Source organism: Tenebrio molitor, chromosome 8 (assembly GCF_963966145.1).
Source record: "Tenebrio molitor chromosome 8, icTenMoli1.1, whole genome shotgun sequence".
Taxonomy (NCBI): Eukaryota; Metazoa; Arthropoda; class Insecta; order Coleoptera; family Tenebrionidae; genus Tenebrio; species Tenebrio molitor.
In genome coordinates this window covers 4,086,939-4,105,953 of record NC_091053.1, presented here as the reverse complement: position 1 = coordinate 4,105,953, position 19,015 = coordinate 4,086,939, and the positions used below count along the sequence as shown (strand labels likewise).

General features: G+C 40.4%; 1 protein-coding gene across 1 annotated transcript in view; it reads right to left on the bottom strand.

The window, feature by feature from the left end:
- Positions 1 to 19,015, bottom strand: part of LOC138136207 (serine-rich adhesin for platelets) — a 38,194-nt gene that overhangs the window by 3,782 nt on the left and 15,397 nt on the right. Inside the window, exons 3-4 of the mRNA XM_069055265.1 lie at positions 12,766 to 14,682; positions 10,152 to 10,684 (exon numbers count right to left, since the gene is read on the bottom strand). Coding sequence (XP_068911366.1) covers positions 10,152 to 10,684; positions 12,766 to 14,682 — 2,450 coding nt within the window. The remainder of the gene's footprint in view (positions 1 to 10,151; positions 10,685 to 12,765; positions 14,683 to 19,015) is intronic.

Sequence of the window (19,015 nt, the reverse complement as noted above, 5' to 3'; positions counted from 1 at the left end):
GCTTACTTTAAGTAGGTACACACGATTAATAAACGCAATGTCTTGTTAACATTGTTCTGAAGTGTGCATCATCGGCAGACACATTGTTTTGTGCAAAAGAGTACATTTTCACCATCCCTCTTGACATTAACCGGACCGCAGACTAAACCAAAATCGAAGGTCAGGTGTGGTGAGATCCCCCCACTCAATTCCTGTTCTACAACAAAAAGGTTTCTCTCGAGTAACCGTTAGGTTTTTGGTTTTTCTGTTATTCCACAAATGGAACCTATCTGGACTGTCGCTTCCGAGTTGGAGCAACAAAGCGACCCTGATAGTGCCCGATCTGTGTCTGATGTGGCAACCGCCGCTGCACAATGATGAATTGATGACAATACAAACAGAAGCCCATTGAGAAGAGTGACACGATTATCGGAGAGTAAATTGCCTCACTAATAATGTGAAAATTACTTACGAGATCTTCCCACAGCATACTCAATCTGACCCATTGTTGACAATATAAGTCACTATCAAGGTGACCGGGCATTTCGTGTTCACTATCACTGACAAAAATCATCTTCAGCGACTTCTCAATGGTTACTCGATGGTGTGACAGAGTTGTGCAAGTTTCGGTTAATGAAATAATTGCCAAAAAATGGGGGCGACAATTGGGAGTAATTAACCTTCAAACTACTTTTATTGCGGGAACAATTGCAGAAACGTGATGTACAGAGCGTCCCAAAATAGAACGAGTCGTGGTGAATTTTGAAGGACCACGAAAAGGTAGTAAAGTAGGCAACAAATTTGACACAAGTGTGTAGATGTGGACTAACACTACGAAAACGTTTTAAATGAATTAAAAACCAAACGAAAACCATGATGTTAATTAATTATTAATCGGGGTATAATTCGACTGCGATGCGCCACAAACAACGTGTGAATCAAGCTTTATCAAACACACTTAGGTCTTACCTCGTACATTCATTTCTAAGAGTGTAGTGTGGCGTGCCGTCACTATACGTAATACTACAAAAATAAACAACAATTAATATGCAGTCATACGGATAATTCGAGAAATGAAAAAACATGATTGAACTCGCTCGATCTGCCCTAACGGAGGTGTCTGTGCGTGCAAGAATGTGCCATCTGTCAGTGTTTACAGTGGAGTACCACCCGGTATCGCGCATCCATCCGATCCTATTAATACTTTGTCGATTGTTTCGGCATAGGTAGATTATTTATTGACACAATCATTATTCTTAGCACGAGGAAGGTTAATCAATATCGAACACGATACGATCAGTAAATTAGTATGATCGGGAGCAGTAAATATTCTTACAAATCGCTTGATGGCCGACTAATGTAATAATCGCTCGAGTGGTCTTTAAATATTTAATGCCAGTGATCCATGTTGGCAACATTTTATTTAATACCACGATGGAAAAAGAAATTACCTATTGTCATATCCTGTCAAGTCGCAATATACAGGTGCGTCAAGGGGGTGGTAAAAATTGCAGTGATGTAAAACTAAGTACTAGGTGTTAATCGTATTATGTTTTGGCAAAAGAAATGGTAATCCAGTCATCGGGAAGTATGTACTCCAAAAACAAGACTTGTTACAAAAAGACTGGTTTCTTTCATAATGCGTAATAAGGTATTTTATCATAAGTACGTAATAGGTACATTTACGGTGTTCTGTTCGTTGGCACAGATATGAGTTAAAGTTAAATCGAGTAAGACTGAAATTTGAACCTCGCCTTTATCGAAGGTGCTTCTGTAATTGTACCCACATGCTTTTATTTTTTGTCGCCGTTAATAACAAAATGGTAAAAAATCTTATAACTACTTTTGCATCAGGCATAAACTTTGGCTGCATCATAATAAAATAACCTTTGAAAAAGTGCAGGACGATGTCTAAAAAGGACGAAAAAATCTCTGTGGCGTGTACTGTGATGTAAGCTTAATTTTTTGTCTTTGTGCTGTCACAATTTGAGAACTTGAAATCCGAATTTAAAAAAATTTAATTCTTGCAAATTTTGAAGCTAATATCCAATTAAGTTTGGTATCAAATGTGACCTTGCGACAGATATCGCAGTTAGATTTGATTAATCTTCTGGGTCAAGAAGAAATAATGAAAAACAGATTTATGTATCATCATTGTACTAGTGCCAGTAGCACAAATCTGCAGTATATTGCAAAGGAGAAGAAGTCCTAAGGTACTAAATATAACGGGTGCGCGAGCCAATGGAGTAATAAACTGGCATGATCTTCACGGGATGGTTTCCTATGGGTTAATGGGTCTGTCACAATAGTGTTAATGTTAGTGGTAATGTTATAATGTTAGTGGAGATGGCAATGGTGATGTTAGTAGTCCAGTGTTCACAATAATGTTAACGGAATGTTACTCTTACAGCTGTCAACGTGGTGTGAACTGTCACTGCGCCTGCGCGTGCGTGAAATTCTCGATGGTGAACATTATTGTGAACGGTTGAACGTTTCACCAATGTTCTGAAGATTAACATTCTGGCTAACACTAACATTACCATTAACACTATTGTGACAGGTACATAAAGGGCACAGCTGCTCAATGCACGCAGCCGAAATTTCCATCATTCTTAAAGTAGTAAGATTTAAATTTCCCGCACAAAACTCAAATTTAACGAGGCAGTGAAATCAGGCTTTTCATGACGCCGCTACTATCACGTGAACATCTGGTGACTACTCCACTGGTTCGCCGCACGAACTATAGCTTTCGGTACGCCTCTGTTATCTCTCTGTTATCTGTTATCTAGTATAAACTTGAATAATAACACTATGTTGTCTATTTTATAAACTATAATTTATTGAGATTTAAAAAAATTGTTTTGGTCACAAGCTGGAAAGATATCGTCGTAGAAGAACAGTTGCTTAATTTAAAAGATATCAAATGGGATTGTTAATAAACAGTTTCTTGTTGAAACCTTAGGCATAGGATACTAATAGAATGCGATTTTGAAACATTAGAAGAATTTACATTCCTACGAATTGGAACAATCAAACGATAAGAATTATTCCACTGTTTGGAAAATTAATATTACATTTGTAACGTGAGTAAAATACGATAACTGTTGAGGCAAAATTAGATTCAACATCTGAAGACAAAGACCAGATGTACCGATCGCATTACTTACAACAGTTTGCAGCGCTTTATATCAGAAATAGGTTCAAACTCGAATTGACTGACTATTTGCTTCTTTACTTCCAGATTTAATTTCTCTGCAACTTTGTTTTCATCGCTAAGAATTTATAATGAAATAATTTTCATTTTTTAATTTTATGTACCTCCAGGTTCAAGGTGACAGAAGTCAAGAGAAAAATGTATCAATATGCATTTGGTAATACCGTGCGATCGAAAATAAAAAAAATCGAGATGGCCATGATTAATAACTTCAGTTGGCAGCACGTAAAAATTTAATTCAAATATCATCAAATGTCATTAATTACAATAGTAACTGTCATTCCGGACTTTCAAGGCACTTACCAACAACTTGCCTGGATTATTTTGTTTTTCCATACCTGTTCAAAAACAGGCCTGGCACAATTCCCGAATTAATGCAAGTAATTACTTATAACTGCAATTTAATTGATGTCCCGACTTTGCGAAGGTCATTTGAAAACATGAAGCGAAGAGAGTAGCATGTTTGGAAGCTGAAGGCAGACATTTCGAACATTTACTCTAGTTCGTAAATACGATTGGAGCTTCTCATTATTCTTTTACAACCGACAGGTCACACATAATGCACACCTTCATGAAAATCAATATTTCAACGTTCTCAAAATCACTAACCTAACTTTTAAAACTGACATGTGACAATTGAAATTTTAACGAATTGCCAACTGAAATTTTTGGTCGTTATTCAACGAGTGTGTCATAAGTACACGGATAAAGTTTGCAACACCTGCTGTAATAATTCCAGTAGACAATAGCCATTACATGCGAGTGTAACACGATACTTTTTCAACAACGTAGGTACAAATTTACTCATTTTCAATTTTTAAAACAAACACTTTCTTATGAAGTGACTACTGTTGTTAACAAACACAAAAAAAATAGAAATAAGTTATCAATGTTTACGTTTTCAAAACGGTAGAATGTTTTGACCTCTTTTTTATTTAAATAACTTTGTACATATTAATATTGAAGGCAACAATTATTAAAGAAATGTTAATTATATTTAAAGCAGTGCGAATTAGTCAGATGAAAAGTCTTGCTCATGAACTCATGAGTAAACTAAATAAATTAAATTGGTTGTTTTCATCATTTTATTAACAAATTTTCGAGAAAGGGAATTACCGTTGGTTTCCTTTTATTTATTTGCTTCTCAAACACGTTCTGTTTACGTTACCGGAGAAATATCTCTGATTATTATTCCAAAGGGGTTAAACAAATATTCGTGGTGTGGGCCATTTCCCCTGAACAATTACCCTCGCGTCTACCTCCCGTTCGGAGATAATTCTCATGAGGCTGTTTCCACAGATAAACTTTACAAGAATGCAGACAAAAATAGTGGAAATAAAGCGTTCTTTATTATCAGTCGTAGATTTTTCACCGACTCCCCATCGATCATTTAATTTAGTTTGTCAACAGTACGTGATTATTTTCGACAACCCCACAGGGCGAGTCGACGCCCAAACTCGTTAAAAATTAGACGCAGGAAGAAATTGGACGAATGCCACAACACTGGCGCATCCCAAGCCATCTATCATAATTGCATCACAGATAAGAATTCGGGGTGAACGCACTTGTTGCTCCCCGACATAATTAGGTGTTCCATCAGCAGAATCGACAGATGTGCCCTACGAAATCGGGTCGCGGTTGTAAAACTACGATTTTTACGACGATCGTTACCTAAATGTTTAGATGGTCTTGCATTTTAACACTAATTCGCTGGTCAAAAGAGCAACGAACTCGCCCGTTATTATTATGTGTTACAAAACACTGAGGCGTCTTCCTCTTTCTTTTCTTCGGCGATAGGATTTTTTCGTGTGTTTATCATCGCCGCACAAGTGAACCTTGTCATTGCGCGATTATGTTAATTGAGAGTTGCGTCACGACTCTGCACGACATAATCAAATGTTATTTCGAAGGGAGCGCTGTGAGAAGAGTCGCAACATTTTCGCACAATCACGAAATTCAATAACTTGAGACCACAATGGTGAAATGGTGTCAATATTCACCAGATTGTTATGTTTGCGAATGCTGCAGGAAAATCAGATCGAGATTGGACGGAAATCGAAAATGTATACAGAGTGGAGGCGGCCGAGGAGCACAAAGAGTCTAAAAATAAAAATCGTGTCAGGAACAGCAAAGGAGTCGTCTGTGAAGACTATTCCGCAACGCCAAAGCGTCGATGGGAGTCTCTTGGCCGCCGCCACGTCCAGATCTGGGTGCTATTGAACGCGCGTGGAACGACAGATTTGGGAATGGAAATATGTCGAGAGATATTTTGAGAAATTCGAACAGACACAGCAATAATACGAAACCACGACCTTCTGGTATCGGTCCAAGTCTGCCGCCTCAGTTTTTGTTTCAACAAAAACCTCACTTCGTTTGGCACAACTGCGCACAATTCAATGAAAAACTGGAGAAAACTACTTTCCGAGTGCTATTTTTAAACGTCCTTTTCGTAATTTTAGAACAGCAATCACCTCCGAAAATTCGGACATTTCGTCTTCAACAAAATATTTACTTGCATCGACATCTTTGTAAACACCGCCTTCTTTAAATTATTCACTTCTCGAGCACGTGGGTGTCTTTTCTGACCTACTACACCGAATTCCTGCGAATCCCTCTCACTTCCTGCCGGGAAAAACGGAAGCGAATTTATGTGCGCTAATGCGGATGTTCTGTTCACGGCGTGCGTATTCTAAAATGGACAGGTCTACGGAAGACAAGTAGAATGAGGGGGGAGGGGAGAACGAAACAAACGCATTTGTGGCTGATTGCTCATCTGCTGAAGCAGACAGCTATTAGACCCTTCCAAGCAGAAGAAAAAAATCTTTTTGGCGATTGTGGCGAGGAGTGAGACAGTAAGGGATGTTTTACGTCAGCGATGCTCCAAGGGTGGCCAGACTCGGTGCATAATCAATACTCGTGTTTAAACATTTATTAGGGAATAATGTAGCGACCTCGATATCGTGCTGGCCTTCATTATTCATGCAATTCCTTCATTCCTACGAAGCAAAGGTCAGGACTCTTTTTGAAATATGGACACTCGATGAGGAAGACTTTTTAGAAGAAATTATCAATTCTAAGAGAATTTGCTAAACTGGAGTACACAAATTGAAATAAAAAAACACAGAAAAGATGAAAAAAGACGAACAATTCAAACCAGACTTCTGAACCAACAAAAATTTCTTGGGGAAGCAAAAAACGTTTTGGTAATTGTTCACTTTAACTACTTCTGGAATTTTCGCGATTTTTCTGGCTAGACAGCCTCAGGGCGTCCTCCTAGATCGTTGCCCACCATTCAAACCTTGTGCAAATGCCTTTTTTCTCTCTTGTTGTGTTTCAAGGTCGCGTCAAGGTCGCGCCAATGTCTTAGTATAACTAAAGGGTAAGGAAAATTCATTTGCACAAGGTCTGAGTGGTGGAAAACGATGTAGGAGGACGCCCTGAAGCTGTCTAGCCAGAAAAAAACGGGAAAATTCCAGAAGTAGTTAAAGTGAACAATGACCAACGTTTTTAGAACTTTTACTTTGTCTGTACCGTTTTTATCTTGTCCAGTTAAGAAGACATGCTGGCCTTCATTATTCATAAATTTGCAATTGCAATTTCTTCATTCCTACGAAGCAATAGGTCAGGAACAGTCTCTTTTTTCGAAGAGGAAGACTTTTTAGAAGAAATGATCAATTCTAAGAGAATTTGCTAAACTGGAGTACAGAAATTAAAATAAAAAAACATAGAAAAGATGAAGAAAGATGAACAATTCAAACTAGACTTCTGAACAAAGAAAAATTTCTTGGGAAAAAAGAAAACGTTTTTAGAACTTTTACTTTGTCTGTACAGGGTGGGGCATCGTATACGCACACTAATTACTGATAAGGTATATTTGAGAATTTAAAAAAAAAAATGTTAATAAATAAGGCCGTAACAGTTTTATTAGTTTTCTGAAATTAACTGTTAATTTACCTATAAAGTTTTTACACTAAATGAATCTGTATCTGCTAGCGCATCAAACACTGGTGGCACAATTACCTACAAATTTTGACTTGGTTAGCTAAATAATTCGCTTTTTTATTTAAACGCAAATGCTATAATTTGCCAACAAAAGGACCATTATTCACTAGTAGCCGGCCGTTTTGAGCCTCTTAGTTACAGCTTTGCCATAAAAAGCACAAGTAGCAGGTCATAAATAAAAATGATTTTACTATTTTTATCTCGTCCTGTTATGAAGACACATTTGAAAAATACACTTGATTTCTTATGTTTTGGAGACTTGTGTCGAATTTAGAATATTTTGTCGTTCTTCAATGGAGCTCTGCATAAAAACTACCATTTCTCCCGCAGCGGCGCCAAAAAGGTAATTATCGAAACGCTCCACTAAACACTTCTCCATTAGAATCCTGTCATGCGATCCAACAGGTACCGTTAGCTTTTGATTTATTCGTAACTATCTATTAGTCAAATCATTTGCACGTGCAGCCATGGAGGCCGTGCATTCCTGCAGCGTTTCACTCTGTATACAAAGAGGAGGGGGCCTCAATTCGTGTATTATATCAATTGGAGTAATGACAAATGCGAGCTTAATGGAGGTATTCGATAGCGTGTTTAGAACGATCCTTCACTCAATGAAAATTGTTCGGGAGGAATATTTTTAAATGGTTGTAAAAGCGATTTATTCACTGGACCAGGTGGAGGAGTCGTTGCTCCCTTATCCACAGTTGCAACAAAGAAAAATCGTGCTATTTTTAGGTGGAGGCAGCACACGTAAACGACGGAATTTCCAAACTTCGCAAGCCGGAACAATTTTCATTAAATGAATTATGAAACGCCGTCTCCGTTACTTTTTCATGAGTCGGTCCTTTCAAGACTTCTTGGTCTTTGCATTTTTTAGTATTTTAGTATTCCCCACGCCCCCTACCTACTCACGAGTCCTTGGTGCCTACTCTTTGATCCTTTACACCCTCATTCCGTGAGACAACAGTTGAACACGCTTCATCCGTTGTTTATTTTAATCCGCCGCTTCAAAGGTTCCTCTATCGATGACAGCTTACGGTTAATTAAACCCAGAGTCTTGGATTACAAGGACAATACGCATTTTTTACGGATAATGTCATGTCTGTTTGTAAACAGCAGTTAGTCAGCGTTTACCGACGGATTAATCCGAGATAACAATTATGTTGTTGGGAAAAATTTTGAACGAAAGCACCACCGAGTTGGATTCTTACGCGTGAATAAAATGCCAAACTCATACTGTTTAGCATTCTGTATTATAAATTACGAACACATGGGCCTGGCGATGCATTCTTCGGCGTCGGAAGAGATGCGGGAATATTGCAGATGTTCGCCTGAACAACGCATAAAACAGAAACCCATTGAGGAGCATCTGTGCCGGCCTAACAGGACGATCTTTTATGCATGGCAAGTGGCAAGCTTTCAATTTCTGCAAAGACGTATTTCTCAACAAGATCAAAAACAGCGCAACGATTTCAAAATTTCCAAAATATTTGGACTCACCCTGTGTAGCAATCATCGACTAGTTCTAGCCACAAACACTGCACCAACACGGTCTTCTAGTTTGCACTTGCACTTTAAATCCTTCTCTCCATTTCGTCCCATGCGAGCTCAATTGGACCGAAATCTGGAGATGCAGGTGTCGACATCGCAATCATTCGCATCAACGACCGGTACGATTTGGGTTTTTTGTCTTGTTGGAAAAAATACAAAACCCGAGCCGCGGTCTACCCTCAAAGCGGAAGTAACATCCCCAAGAGAGTGTGCACTCGCACGTGAAATCCAGGTAGCTTTCTTATCTCCAACCCACAAACATCGCCTCCTTTTTGTTGCGTTTCTCACTCGTCGCCGCGATAATTACCATAAAAATGTTTGCCCCAGTAAAAGCATTTTCCTCGCAGCCATATTTCCAATTATCGTTATTATAGTTTTGCGTTAATGCTCGCTTTCCGGTTCTTAATGCGAAGCAGACCTAAATATTGTGACAGTTTTCCCGAGCGAATTATTTAACGCACGATTAGGTCTCCCTGTTGGGCGCCGTTTTGCCACAGATTATTTTTTCATTGCCGGCGATAAGGGCGACAAAGGTTTACTTCTGTCAGATGGAAGGACGCGAATGCTGTAAATTTCTGCCACATCCTTCTCGCTCGGAAATGAGATGGATTCTCTTCCCTCAGGCATATCGATTGAAATTTAACGCCGGATTGAGGGTTTTTTGTCAGTGGAAATGATATCTTACCAGAGGGCCTCACAAAAATGTCCTTTTACACGGCATTACATCATGAATTTATTTTTATTTCATCTTTTTATTGCATATTATTATTATCATCTTGCGGAAACCACATCACGATATTTTTCACGACGAGGAAATGATGAATTTCATTGTTATTTCCACAAGTACTTAACACAGAAATATTATTATCATTGGTGCCGCCATTACGCTCCGATTATTATTATTATTACTATTATTATTACGTTCTACCTCACCATGTGCTGCCAATACAGCATTTAATAATTAAGTAGATATCTTAGGTAAAATGAAATTACCAAAAGACCCTACTTAAGCCACCCCCATTAATGTTAAATTTTAATTTCGATTTTTATTTTATTTTTACTGTGTCTTGTTGGCATTACTGACAATGTGTGTCAGTTATGACACAATTGTAAAAATGCGAATGTGCTAACATTACGTAGGTAAATGAGATGTTTCTTTTTGGAGAAAGGTTTTTGAATTGTGGTGTTTTGTGATTTTTTGGGAAAAGTGAAGTGGTTTGAGTGAGGTGAGGGGATTTTGGGCCGGCTGTGTAGTGTGAAGGACTCACGTTATTAGCACGTCAAGAGTATAATGAAGAAAATCAATTCCGCAAACCCGCACAAGAGCTTATCGTTTTGTGAGAAATGAAGTAGTCAATGAGGGGATGATGTTGGTGATGTTTGAAAAATATTTGTAAAGTATTACCTCAACAACTTTGAGATTCTGCTTGTCGAGAAGGAACTCCATGGACTTGTGCGGCCTGGCCGAGGGAAACTTCGGGGCGCCGTCTCCGTCGCGTGCGGCGTCGTTGACGTCGAGGAGGGCGCCGAGTCGGGGCTCGGCCCCCAGATTGAGCAAACTTCGCGTTTTCACATTGGGACCGCTGGTGATGACCGTCACTTCAGTATCTAGGTCTGTCTCGATAAGCCCCATGGGCTCCATCGGCCGGGGGCACGACTCTCCCGAATCAATAGTCCTCCGTCGACGTTGATGGTCCTGATCGGTGGCGCGCCTCGCTTGCGCACTCTCGCCCCTCTTCACGCTTGCGCCCACCACGCGGGGGGGCACTCGGGGCAGAGGCGGTTTCGCCGCCACCGACTCCTTGTCGCGGATGTGGTGGTGAGTGTTGTTGTTGGGGGTGGTCGGCGAGGATGGCTCGCCGGGGGACGGGCCTTTGAGGGGGATGTAGATGTAGTCGTCTTTGGTGGCCACGCGCTGCTGGGACTGGACCAGAAGATCTAAATCATGCGACCAATTAGCGAATTGATGACGAGCTTTTAAATTCATTAATTCCGATTAGATCACTCGCGCAAATTCGATGAATTTCTACTGAATTTTGTTAGCTTAATGGAAATTGATTGGCGGATTTAAGAGGTTTGGACCAGACGGACGCGCCCAAAAAATTCCATCGCTGCTCCCGAAGGTAACAAACTCTCTACTCCCATCAAGAACTCGGAGATTTTCCACTTTTTACAACAACTCTAATTCCAACTGCCTTCCGTTGCGAGTTTGCAATTTGAATTAGCGGTTTCTTACATGCATTTAAATGGAAAACATGCAAATATATTGTAAACAAATATTTATGGTTACTTTACTATTTTGCTTCGAGATAAATGCACAATTAACATGTAAAGCGGCATGCACTGAAATGTTTACATTGTAATGATTCATGAACGGTAGTTGAAGCCGCCACTTACAAAGAGTACCTTGTACGTACGAATGTATGAACACACTTGTGTTTTTTTATTTTTGGGAAAACATGCCAACGAATTATTAAGGTTTCGTCATTTTATAACTCTGCAAACAGATCAAAAAGGTTAAATATGACTTTTGAATAAATGTTTGGGCGATGTAAATTGCTTACAATCCATCCATCAGTACTCACGCTCTGGCAGGTAAAATGTTTTGAATTTTCCCAACTAAAGAGTTGCGTGGATGACCTTTTGACCCGAATAGGAAACTTCGCAGTCAATTGGAACACGTCCTTGTCGACAATTTGCCCGATCCACACATTAGGTAATTGAAGATAAGTACCTTTACAGTACTTCTTGGAAATTTGCAAAAACATATTTTAAATCAAGACTTTTTCTTCTCGCAAAATATTTTGCACAAGGCCTAGGATATCCTTGATATTGCTCACAATCATGATAGAAGATCTTTGTTTTGGGCATGAAGAAATCCAACCAAAAATAACTTGTGTGGTTGTTACGAAAACGGAATTTAACAATTCTGGCCTAGAAAATTGAAAAAAAGAAACGTTTCTTCTTGAAGAATGGAGATTCGAAAAAACCCCATCCGGTACGGTACGTACCAAAAAACTTCAAACTCGTTTTTCTCGGTACTGTTTTTTTTTAATGGCTGCCCCAATATCTCAAGATCTAGCCCCCATTGTTTTAATTTTCAATATGTTTTTTTCTTTTTGGTACCGGCTACGAGGCACACTTCTACTGACCCAAAAACTTATTCCCTTATTTTTTTGAATCATGACAGCCATTCGAAAACTTTTTTCACGGATGTCCCTAATCGCTTATAACAAGCTTAATTGTTGTTTTATTTCCTCGAAAAAAATTGTATATTGTGTGAAAATGTTAATAAAGCTGTACCCAAAAGAGCGATACTAAAAAGTTGTCTAGTGTTTTTACAAAGAAACCAGCGCAAAAAACAAAGGAGCGAAATTCTAGATTAGAATGTCCCTTAAATCGTTTAATCTTGTGCTAAAACAGAACACCTAAAAATGTCTGGTTTCGTCTGTTGTGAACTAATTAATATACATTTTCAGTGCATGCTGCATATTCATGTTGGTGAATTTATGCAAAAGGAACAAACTTCGTGAAACGTGAACCACAGTTGGGGATCCCATGCGGGTGCCATCTCGTCAATTAATCCCATTTCTGTCCCATTAATAACCATAACGTCACTCAGTCTGACAAAACCGCCACAAATGTGAACAACTTTTGACGAATTAGAATGGTGTGCACGCTCCTGTTCCCAATATCCTCCATCAGATAAAAACCGCAGTTACGTAAGCCACGGTTACACCACACGGCTAACCCGACCGCACAATCAAATCAGCATTCAATCGAATTAACGTAAAGAAAAGAGATGTCACTTCCGGTTCAATTAGCATCCACGAACCGATTCGCCCGCAGCTGTTTTTACAAATCGTCATCGTGTGGCGGCGTTTTTTGGGACAAAAGGCCGAATTAGCGGTTGCCATTCGAGTTCGATGGTGCGAAATCGGGCGATCGCGGTGGACGTGGGCCGAATAAAAAAGAGAAAGCGAGTTTTTACACGCCCCCTATCGAGTAGTAGTACTCACCTGTGTTGTTGTCCCCTTGTTTCTTTTTCGCTTTGTTCTTGTCATCTTTCCTCGCGGAGAAGCGGAAGCTCGTCAAGCGCGAGAAGAACCCCCCCAATTTCCCGGCCGTTCGCGGCGTCTTCGTCTGTTGTTTCTGTTGTAGGTGTTGTTGTGGTTCTTTTCGTGGCGCTTGTACCGCTTCCATAACCGCAACTGCATCGCTTCGTTTGACTTGAACATCACGACCCACAGCCACGTGACTCCTACCAAGAGGGGGGATCGGCTCGTCGGCATTGTCAAGGTCCAAATGGGTGTGTTTGTATTGGATGCCGTCGCCGTCGATGTACGCCTTGATGATGCACCCGTCGTGGTCCTTCTTGATCAGCTGACTTCCTCGCCTCTTCAGGCGACTGACGTCGGGTTGGCTCCGAGAGATGCCCGGCCGGAAGCGAAGAGGTCTGTCGTTGAGGTCCGGCTGGCTCTCGCTGAGGACCTTCGAGGGCGGCCCGGTCTGCAAGAGCGTCTGGGTGAGGGTGTCGAGGGAGTCGCGCTCGGGCGTGCTCGACAGGCTGTAGCTGGATTCGCGTTCGACAGTGCTCGGCGTCGACTGGCTGTCGTTCCAGTTTACTTCGGATACGACCGGACTGAAGTGGACGCCTTTGGTGCTGCCCGACTCGTAGTTGAGGGTTTTGTCTTCGGCGTCGGAGATGCAACTGGTGCTGGTGCTGTGGTTGACCAGAGAGCTCTTCCTGGGGATGTCTTGGGTGGAGCGGCGGCGCTCGTCGTCGAGGAGCATCTCCACGAACCTCTCGCGTTCGGTCAGGTTCATCACCAAGTTGGGAGTGCTGGCCACGGTCCGCTTGCTCTGCATCGGGGGCGGCGTGTTGTAGATGTTGCTCAAGTGGGCGTCGGCGATGCTGACGGAATTGATGCTGTGGATGCTCTCGGAGATGGCATGGAGGACTTTTTTGTCGAACTCGACGATCGTGGTCTTGGGGAGCTTCTTCTTGTAGCAGAGACTTTGCTCGTCGTCGCTCAGGTCTACGCGGTTCCTCATGGCTTCGGCGTAGCTGCCTTCTCGCTTGAACGACGCCATCTCGTCGACCCTCTTGACGGCGGTGAAGTCAGCCAGGTCCCAGTTCTTCGCGGCTATGGACGTCTTCCTGGGCGCATCGTCGATAGTCTTCCCGATCACCTCCAGGTCTTTGGGCACACTGCACGCACAAACACTCAGATCGCAGCTCTTCGAAGTGTACTCCTCTCGGTTCCTCGCGCTAGAATGGGTGTCCCCTTGCACCAAGTTCGGTTCACTCGCCGACGTGCAATTATATTTAGCCGTCCGACATTCCGACGTCGGCGACGATTTTTCTAAATTTACCGTGGTGCGCATCCAATCCGTGACCAAGCCTTCCGCCACCACGCTCAAATTCTGACAGCTCGCGCCGAAATTCCCGCCGATCCTCCGGAAGGCCTCGCAGTAGTCGTAGGCGCCGAAAGAGGGACTCTTGGAGGGCTTCTTGTCGCGCATGTGGTCGCTGTAGCCGCTGTCCTCGCTCAGGTTCTCCGCCGAGATCTTGTCCTTCTTGGCGGCGGCGCCGTGGGGCAGGCTGTCGAAGCTGCGCCAGGTCCGGAGGTTCATGCACGACTTCGAGGGGGCCAGCGTGGTCTCGCTGTCACCGGTGTCGCTGCTGTCCGAGCAGGTGTTCTCGATTTTGCTTTTCGTCCGGTCCAAAGAGTCCAAACTGAATTGGGAGTAGATGCTGGGGGAACTGCTCGACGTTTCTTGGCATTGTTTTTCTAAGGTTTCGAATTGGACCAGGCTGCTAGAACGGCTCAGGGATTGGTAGTCGTCTTCGAGGGGAAGGGCGAGGACGTCGTCTTGACGCCGACGTTTGATCGGGCATGCTATCTCGCGGTCGGACTCGCAGTCGGTATCATCTAAAAAAAAAAAGAAAACGACTCAGAAGAATTTCACAAAAATGGAAACCACCCTTGGAAAATTTTTCTAAATTGTCAAGACAGAAAAATCAATCCTGCAGGTGTTTTATCACAAGCTATTTGCGGGAATGTAGATGCATATGCCGCGTTTCCAAGTGTCAGAGATAGTTGAAAAAGATGTAAAAAAAATGCACGGAAGATATTTTTCAAAACGTCAGCTCGTTAAGAATGAAAATAAAAGAATTTGAAAGTTGAGAAAATATTTGGAATTTGAACCAGGTCAAAAGTTTGTTAACCTTTTAAATAATAGCTTTAAAAAATTGCGAAGACGTTATAGGTTTTCATTTTTCTTGGTGAACTACTCTATGCATGTTTTTATCTTACTGACCTCAATTACATCATAAACTTGATGCTGAATGAAAGTTGAAACTATCGAGACCGTTCGAACTCCGGAGTCTAAAGAAATGGAATTTTAAAAATTATTCGTTGCTGGTTTACTCAAGTACCAAGTATCAAGGCCAAAAAGTGCATCTTTTTATTGCGATTATCATTTGCTATGTCCGGCGGCGTATTAGACATTTATTCATCACTTTCGCTGTTGTATTAGACATTTCTTCATCACTTTCGCTGTTGCTATCGATTATATGAACGTTCATTTTCTTATTATGCACCAGAAATAAATAAGATAAATAAACGAGACAACACTTTGACGGACAAATAAAATACTTTGGTTAAATTTAATTGTCAAATATTCATTTGTTTCCAATCGGTTTACTCGGTTTTGTCGGTTTCGTTGTTAACTTATTAAACAGACCAACAAATGGCGCCACGGTCAGCGTCCGAAAAAGTGCGTCCGAAAAAGAGTTACTTTTCGTCCGCTTGGGAGTACGTAAAATTACCTTTTTCATTAAAGGTAGCTAAAAAATAAATTCTTCAAAAATACCTCCCAGTTCCTAGTGGTTAAATTCGATTTCTTCCAGTGATTAATAATTGTTAGAGCTGTCAATTAATAGAGGTGAGATGTCTTTTTGTCAACTTTCTAGCATTTTCGAAATTTTGCGATGTAGACCGTAATTTCCTTTTTCAGGTCCTGTCATTTCTCGGTTCACAAATTTATTAAATAAAATAGATCTTTTAAAAAGGATGATACGGGACAACAAAAACATTACTCGAAGAAACTGTGAGCCATTAACCATTGTAATATTTAGAAAAATACATGATCGATACAAATCAGTTCCTTAGACCATATTATACAGTGTGGAATAAATTCAGGAATTTCAAAACTAATGACATTTGTAGAAAACACTGAAACAGGTAAATTTTGGTCACTCTACTAGTCTACTACATTGTAATCCTTTTGGGATTCCCTAATCCTTCTCTGAAGGCATCTTACTCCAATGCTTTGACAAATTGACTACTTTGTTGTAGGTTTACAAGCGATATTTACGATACGAGTGGGATAAGAGCATTATTAACAAACGCGTGGGAATTTGCATAACGAGGCGAAGCCGAGTTGTGTAATCGCACAAGTTTGATAATGAATTGGTAATGAAAATGCGTGCTGTAATGAAGTTCGCAGGCAAAATGGATGGGATAAGTGTCATTTATCCCACGGGCGTAGATAAATAAAATTTATATTTGCCGATCTAATAATCCTACCACAGCGACCAAACCAACAATAACTAACATTATTTATTGCACCATCAACAACAATTTCGTTTGTCTCCGTTCAAAAGCGTCTAAATTTCGTTTGACGAAATTTCGCTCGCCACTGTAGCCACTATCTCCATTGTATAATTCAAATTACAGTTACGTAAAAATTTAACAACACTAATTTATGCAAATAGACAATTAGAGATTCATTTTGCGGCTTAATTATCTCAACGATTCCACCATCCGCGCTAATTGGGAGCGAGAGAAAAATCTCGTAAATCCTTTACAAAAATCCACTCTCGATTGCACCCTGTGCGGTTCTTCCGCACAAGCAAGTCGGTGCATAAACTAAGCCTGTTATGACCCCGGAAAGTTGCTACCATTGTTTCCGCTCAACTGAGCGTAATTTATCGTTTGGGGGTTCTAAGAGTGAAATGATCAAACGGGGACATTCGAAACTGTGTCCTCAAGGGAAGTTGCAAAACTGTCCAAATGTGGGAACGTTTCCCACAAAGTGCCGGCCCAATCAAATTTAATTGGCGGCGATTTCATGAACAAATTATCCTCTTAACGATCGTCTTCCTCGCATTAAAAATAAAACGTGATTAATAAACAAAGCCAGACGCAACCGGCACAGATTTGTCACTTTCGTGATAAGAACAAAGCGCGACCTCCGGAGAGATAACCGTGATAAGGTCGTCCCATCCCGGAATCAGTTTAATTTATGGGAGTTGTGTAAAATTAAAATCCCACTGGAGCGAATTTAATTCGGCGAGATCGTTTAAAGCTCACGTTGCATCTCAAATCGAATTAAATCCAACGCGAATGCTTAATTTAACACGGGCCCGGGAACAAATCGGATTAGGTTAATTGACAATCAATCAAAACGTTTCGATTGCAATTTGACAAGTGCGGGGGCTGGGCTTCGGTGCGGTGGCGCCACCTAGGCGACGACCCGTGCACTACCGACGGAAATCTACAGTTGGAAAATTTGCTAATCGTACTCACCCAAATTCCACAAGTAGGAAATAATTATCGAACAGATCCGTGCGCAAATATCGACCGACTGTTTATGGAACAACTACGTTGCGATTAATACTGCAATTTTACAACTTTACATAACTGATTAGAGTTAATTAATAATATTTGCAACCGGTTTATTTCCCGACCTTACCCACGCTCAACAATGGACCACAAAGAGGAACAATTGCAAGAAAATGAGAGTCATTAATTGGTAATTATTAGAGAATCATTTGCAGACCTCAGAGTGCACAATAGTCATGGGCGGGGATTTTTTGCGTGATTTTGAAAATGAAAATGGATTTCATTGGGCGCTGAATCAATCGAACCAAGGTGTGTTGTAAATTATTATGAAAAAACGAAACGTACAAAATAAACAACGGTATCTCGCAATGTTTCATGTTCAGTCATAATTTCCAGCAAAAGATATGAGGAACTGTTGGTGCAATGTGTCATTTTATTGGCACACCTGCTGACCTGCTTGTGAGAAAAATTTGAAAATTTTGTAACAGAAATAAATAAAATAAAATAAGTATATAGATGTTTTATTTATTGAGCCACACCCTATTTTATTAGACTGTACACTCGGCTCAACGACTAATGTCACAGCATTCGGGTACACAACCACAGAAAGATTACACAGAAATATGCATTTCCTTCAGATGCTGGAGATGTTTTTTGTCACATATTATATCCCAAGTGCAAAATTTTTTTGCTAATGAACGAAAACATCCCTCGACTTCGTCTCGTGCTCTTATTTGCCAATAATTGGTCTTCTGACCGAATAATTTATGGATGTTTGAGGGCTGATTATTTCCTGAGTAGAATGAAACCAAACGCATTATTTCCAATCCTTTTTATTCAAAATAATTAAAACAAAAAATCAGGTACCGACATTTTTTATCAGATTATTGCACATGTGCATTTTAGAGAAATTTTATCGGGTTATTTTTTGTTTTCTCGTTTTGATTGGTCAATATTTGTCACGTAATTGGTTGCTAAACACATGAAGGAAATAATCACAAATAAAACTACAATGTTTCCTGCAAAATATCATTTTTAAGAAAAACATCGCGATCTTGTTGAAACAATATAGGTATCAAAAAATTAAGATGCGAAATACAGTTATAAAGGTGTCTCGTTGAAAGGAACTATGGCCGAATATACATATTCGGATTAGAAATTTTCTATGGATCTGGCAATTTAGCAAGTCATTTTTGAAAAAAACCGTCTTATTAAAAAATCGTTACACTTTGTTTTTTGTTGAGTTTATTGTTATGTAAAGGTTTGTACAATATGACGTCACAGTCAATGTTAAAGCAAAACTGTGCCAAGATTTTCTCTTGAATTATGTCCAGGATTGAGTGTATGCAAGCATAAGCGATATTTTTTAAGATTTTCTGATATTAAAAGACTGACAACTTTCTTTTGGTGTTGATTTATAGAAGAGAAACTTTCCTGCAAATACTGTACGTGTTCAGAACACTAACAGGGCAGTTTTAATCGAAGGAATCGTCACAAAAGTCTTTCTTTTTTCTCTTAATCCGACACTGGATTGTTTTCCTTACATCTTGACATGCGTGTGCGTTTCGACAGCAAGCTGTAGTTGTAAATGTCAACTGGTCCATTAAATTCCCTTTATCGTAATCATAAGATAAAA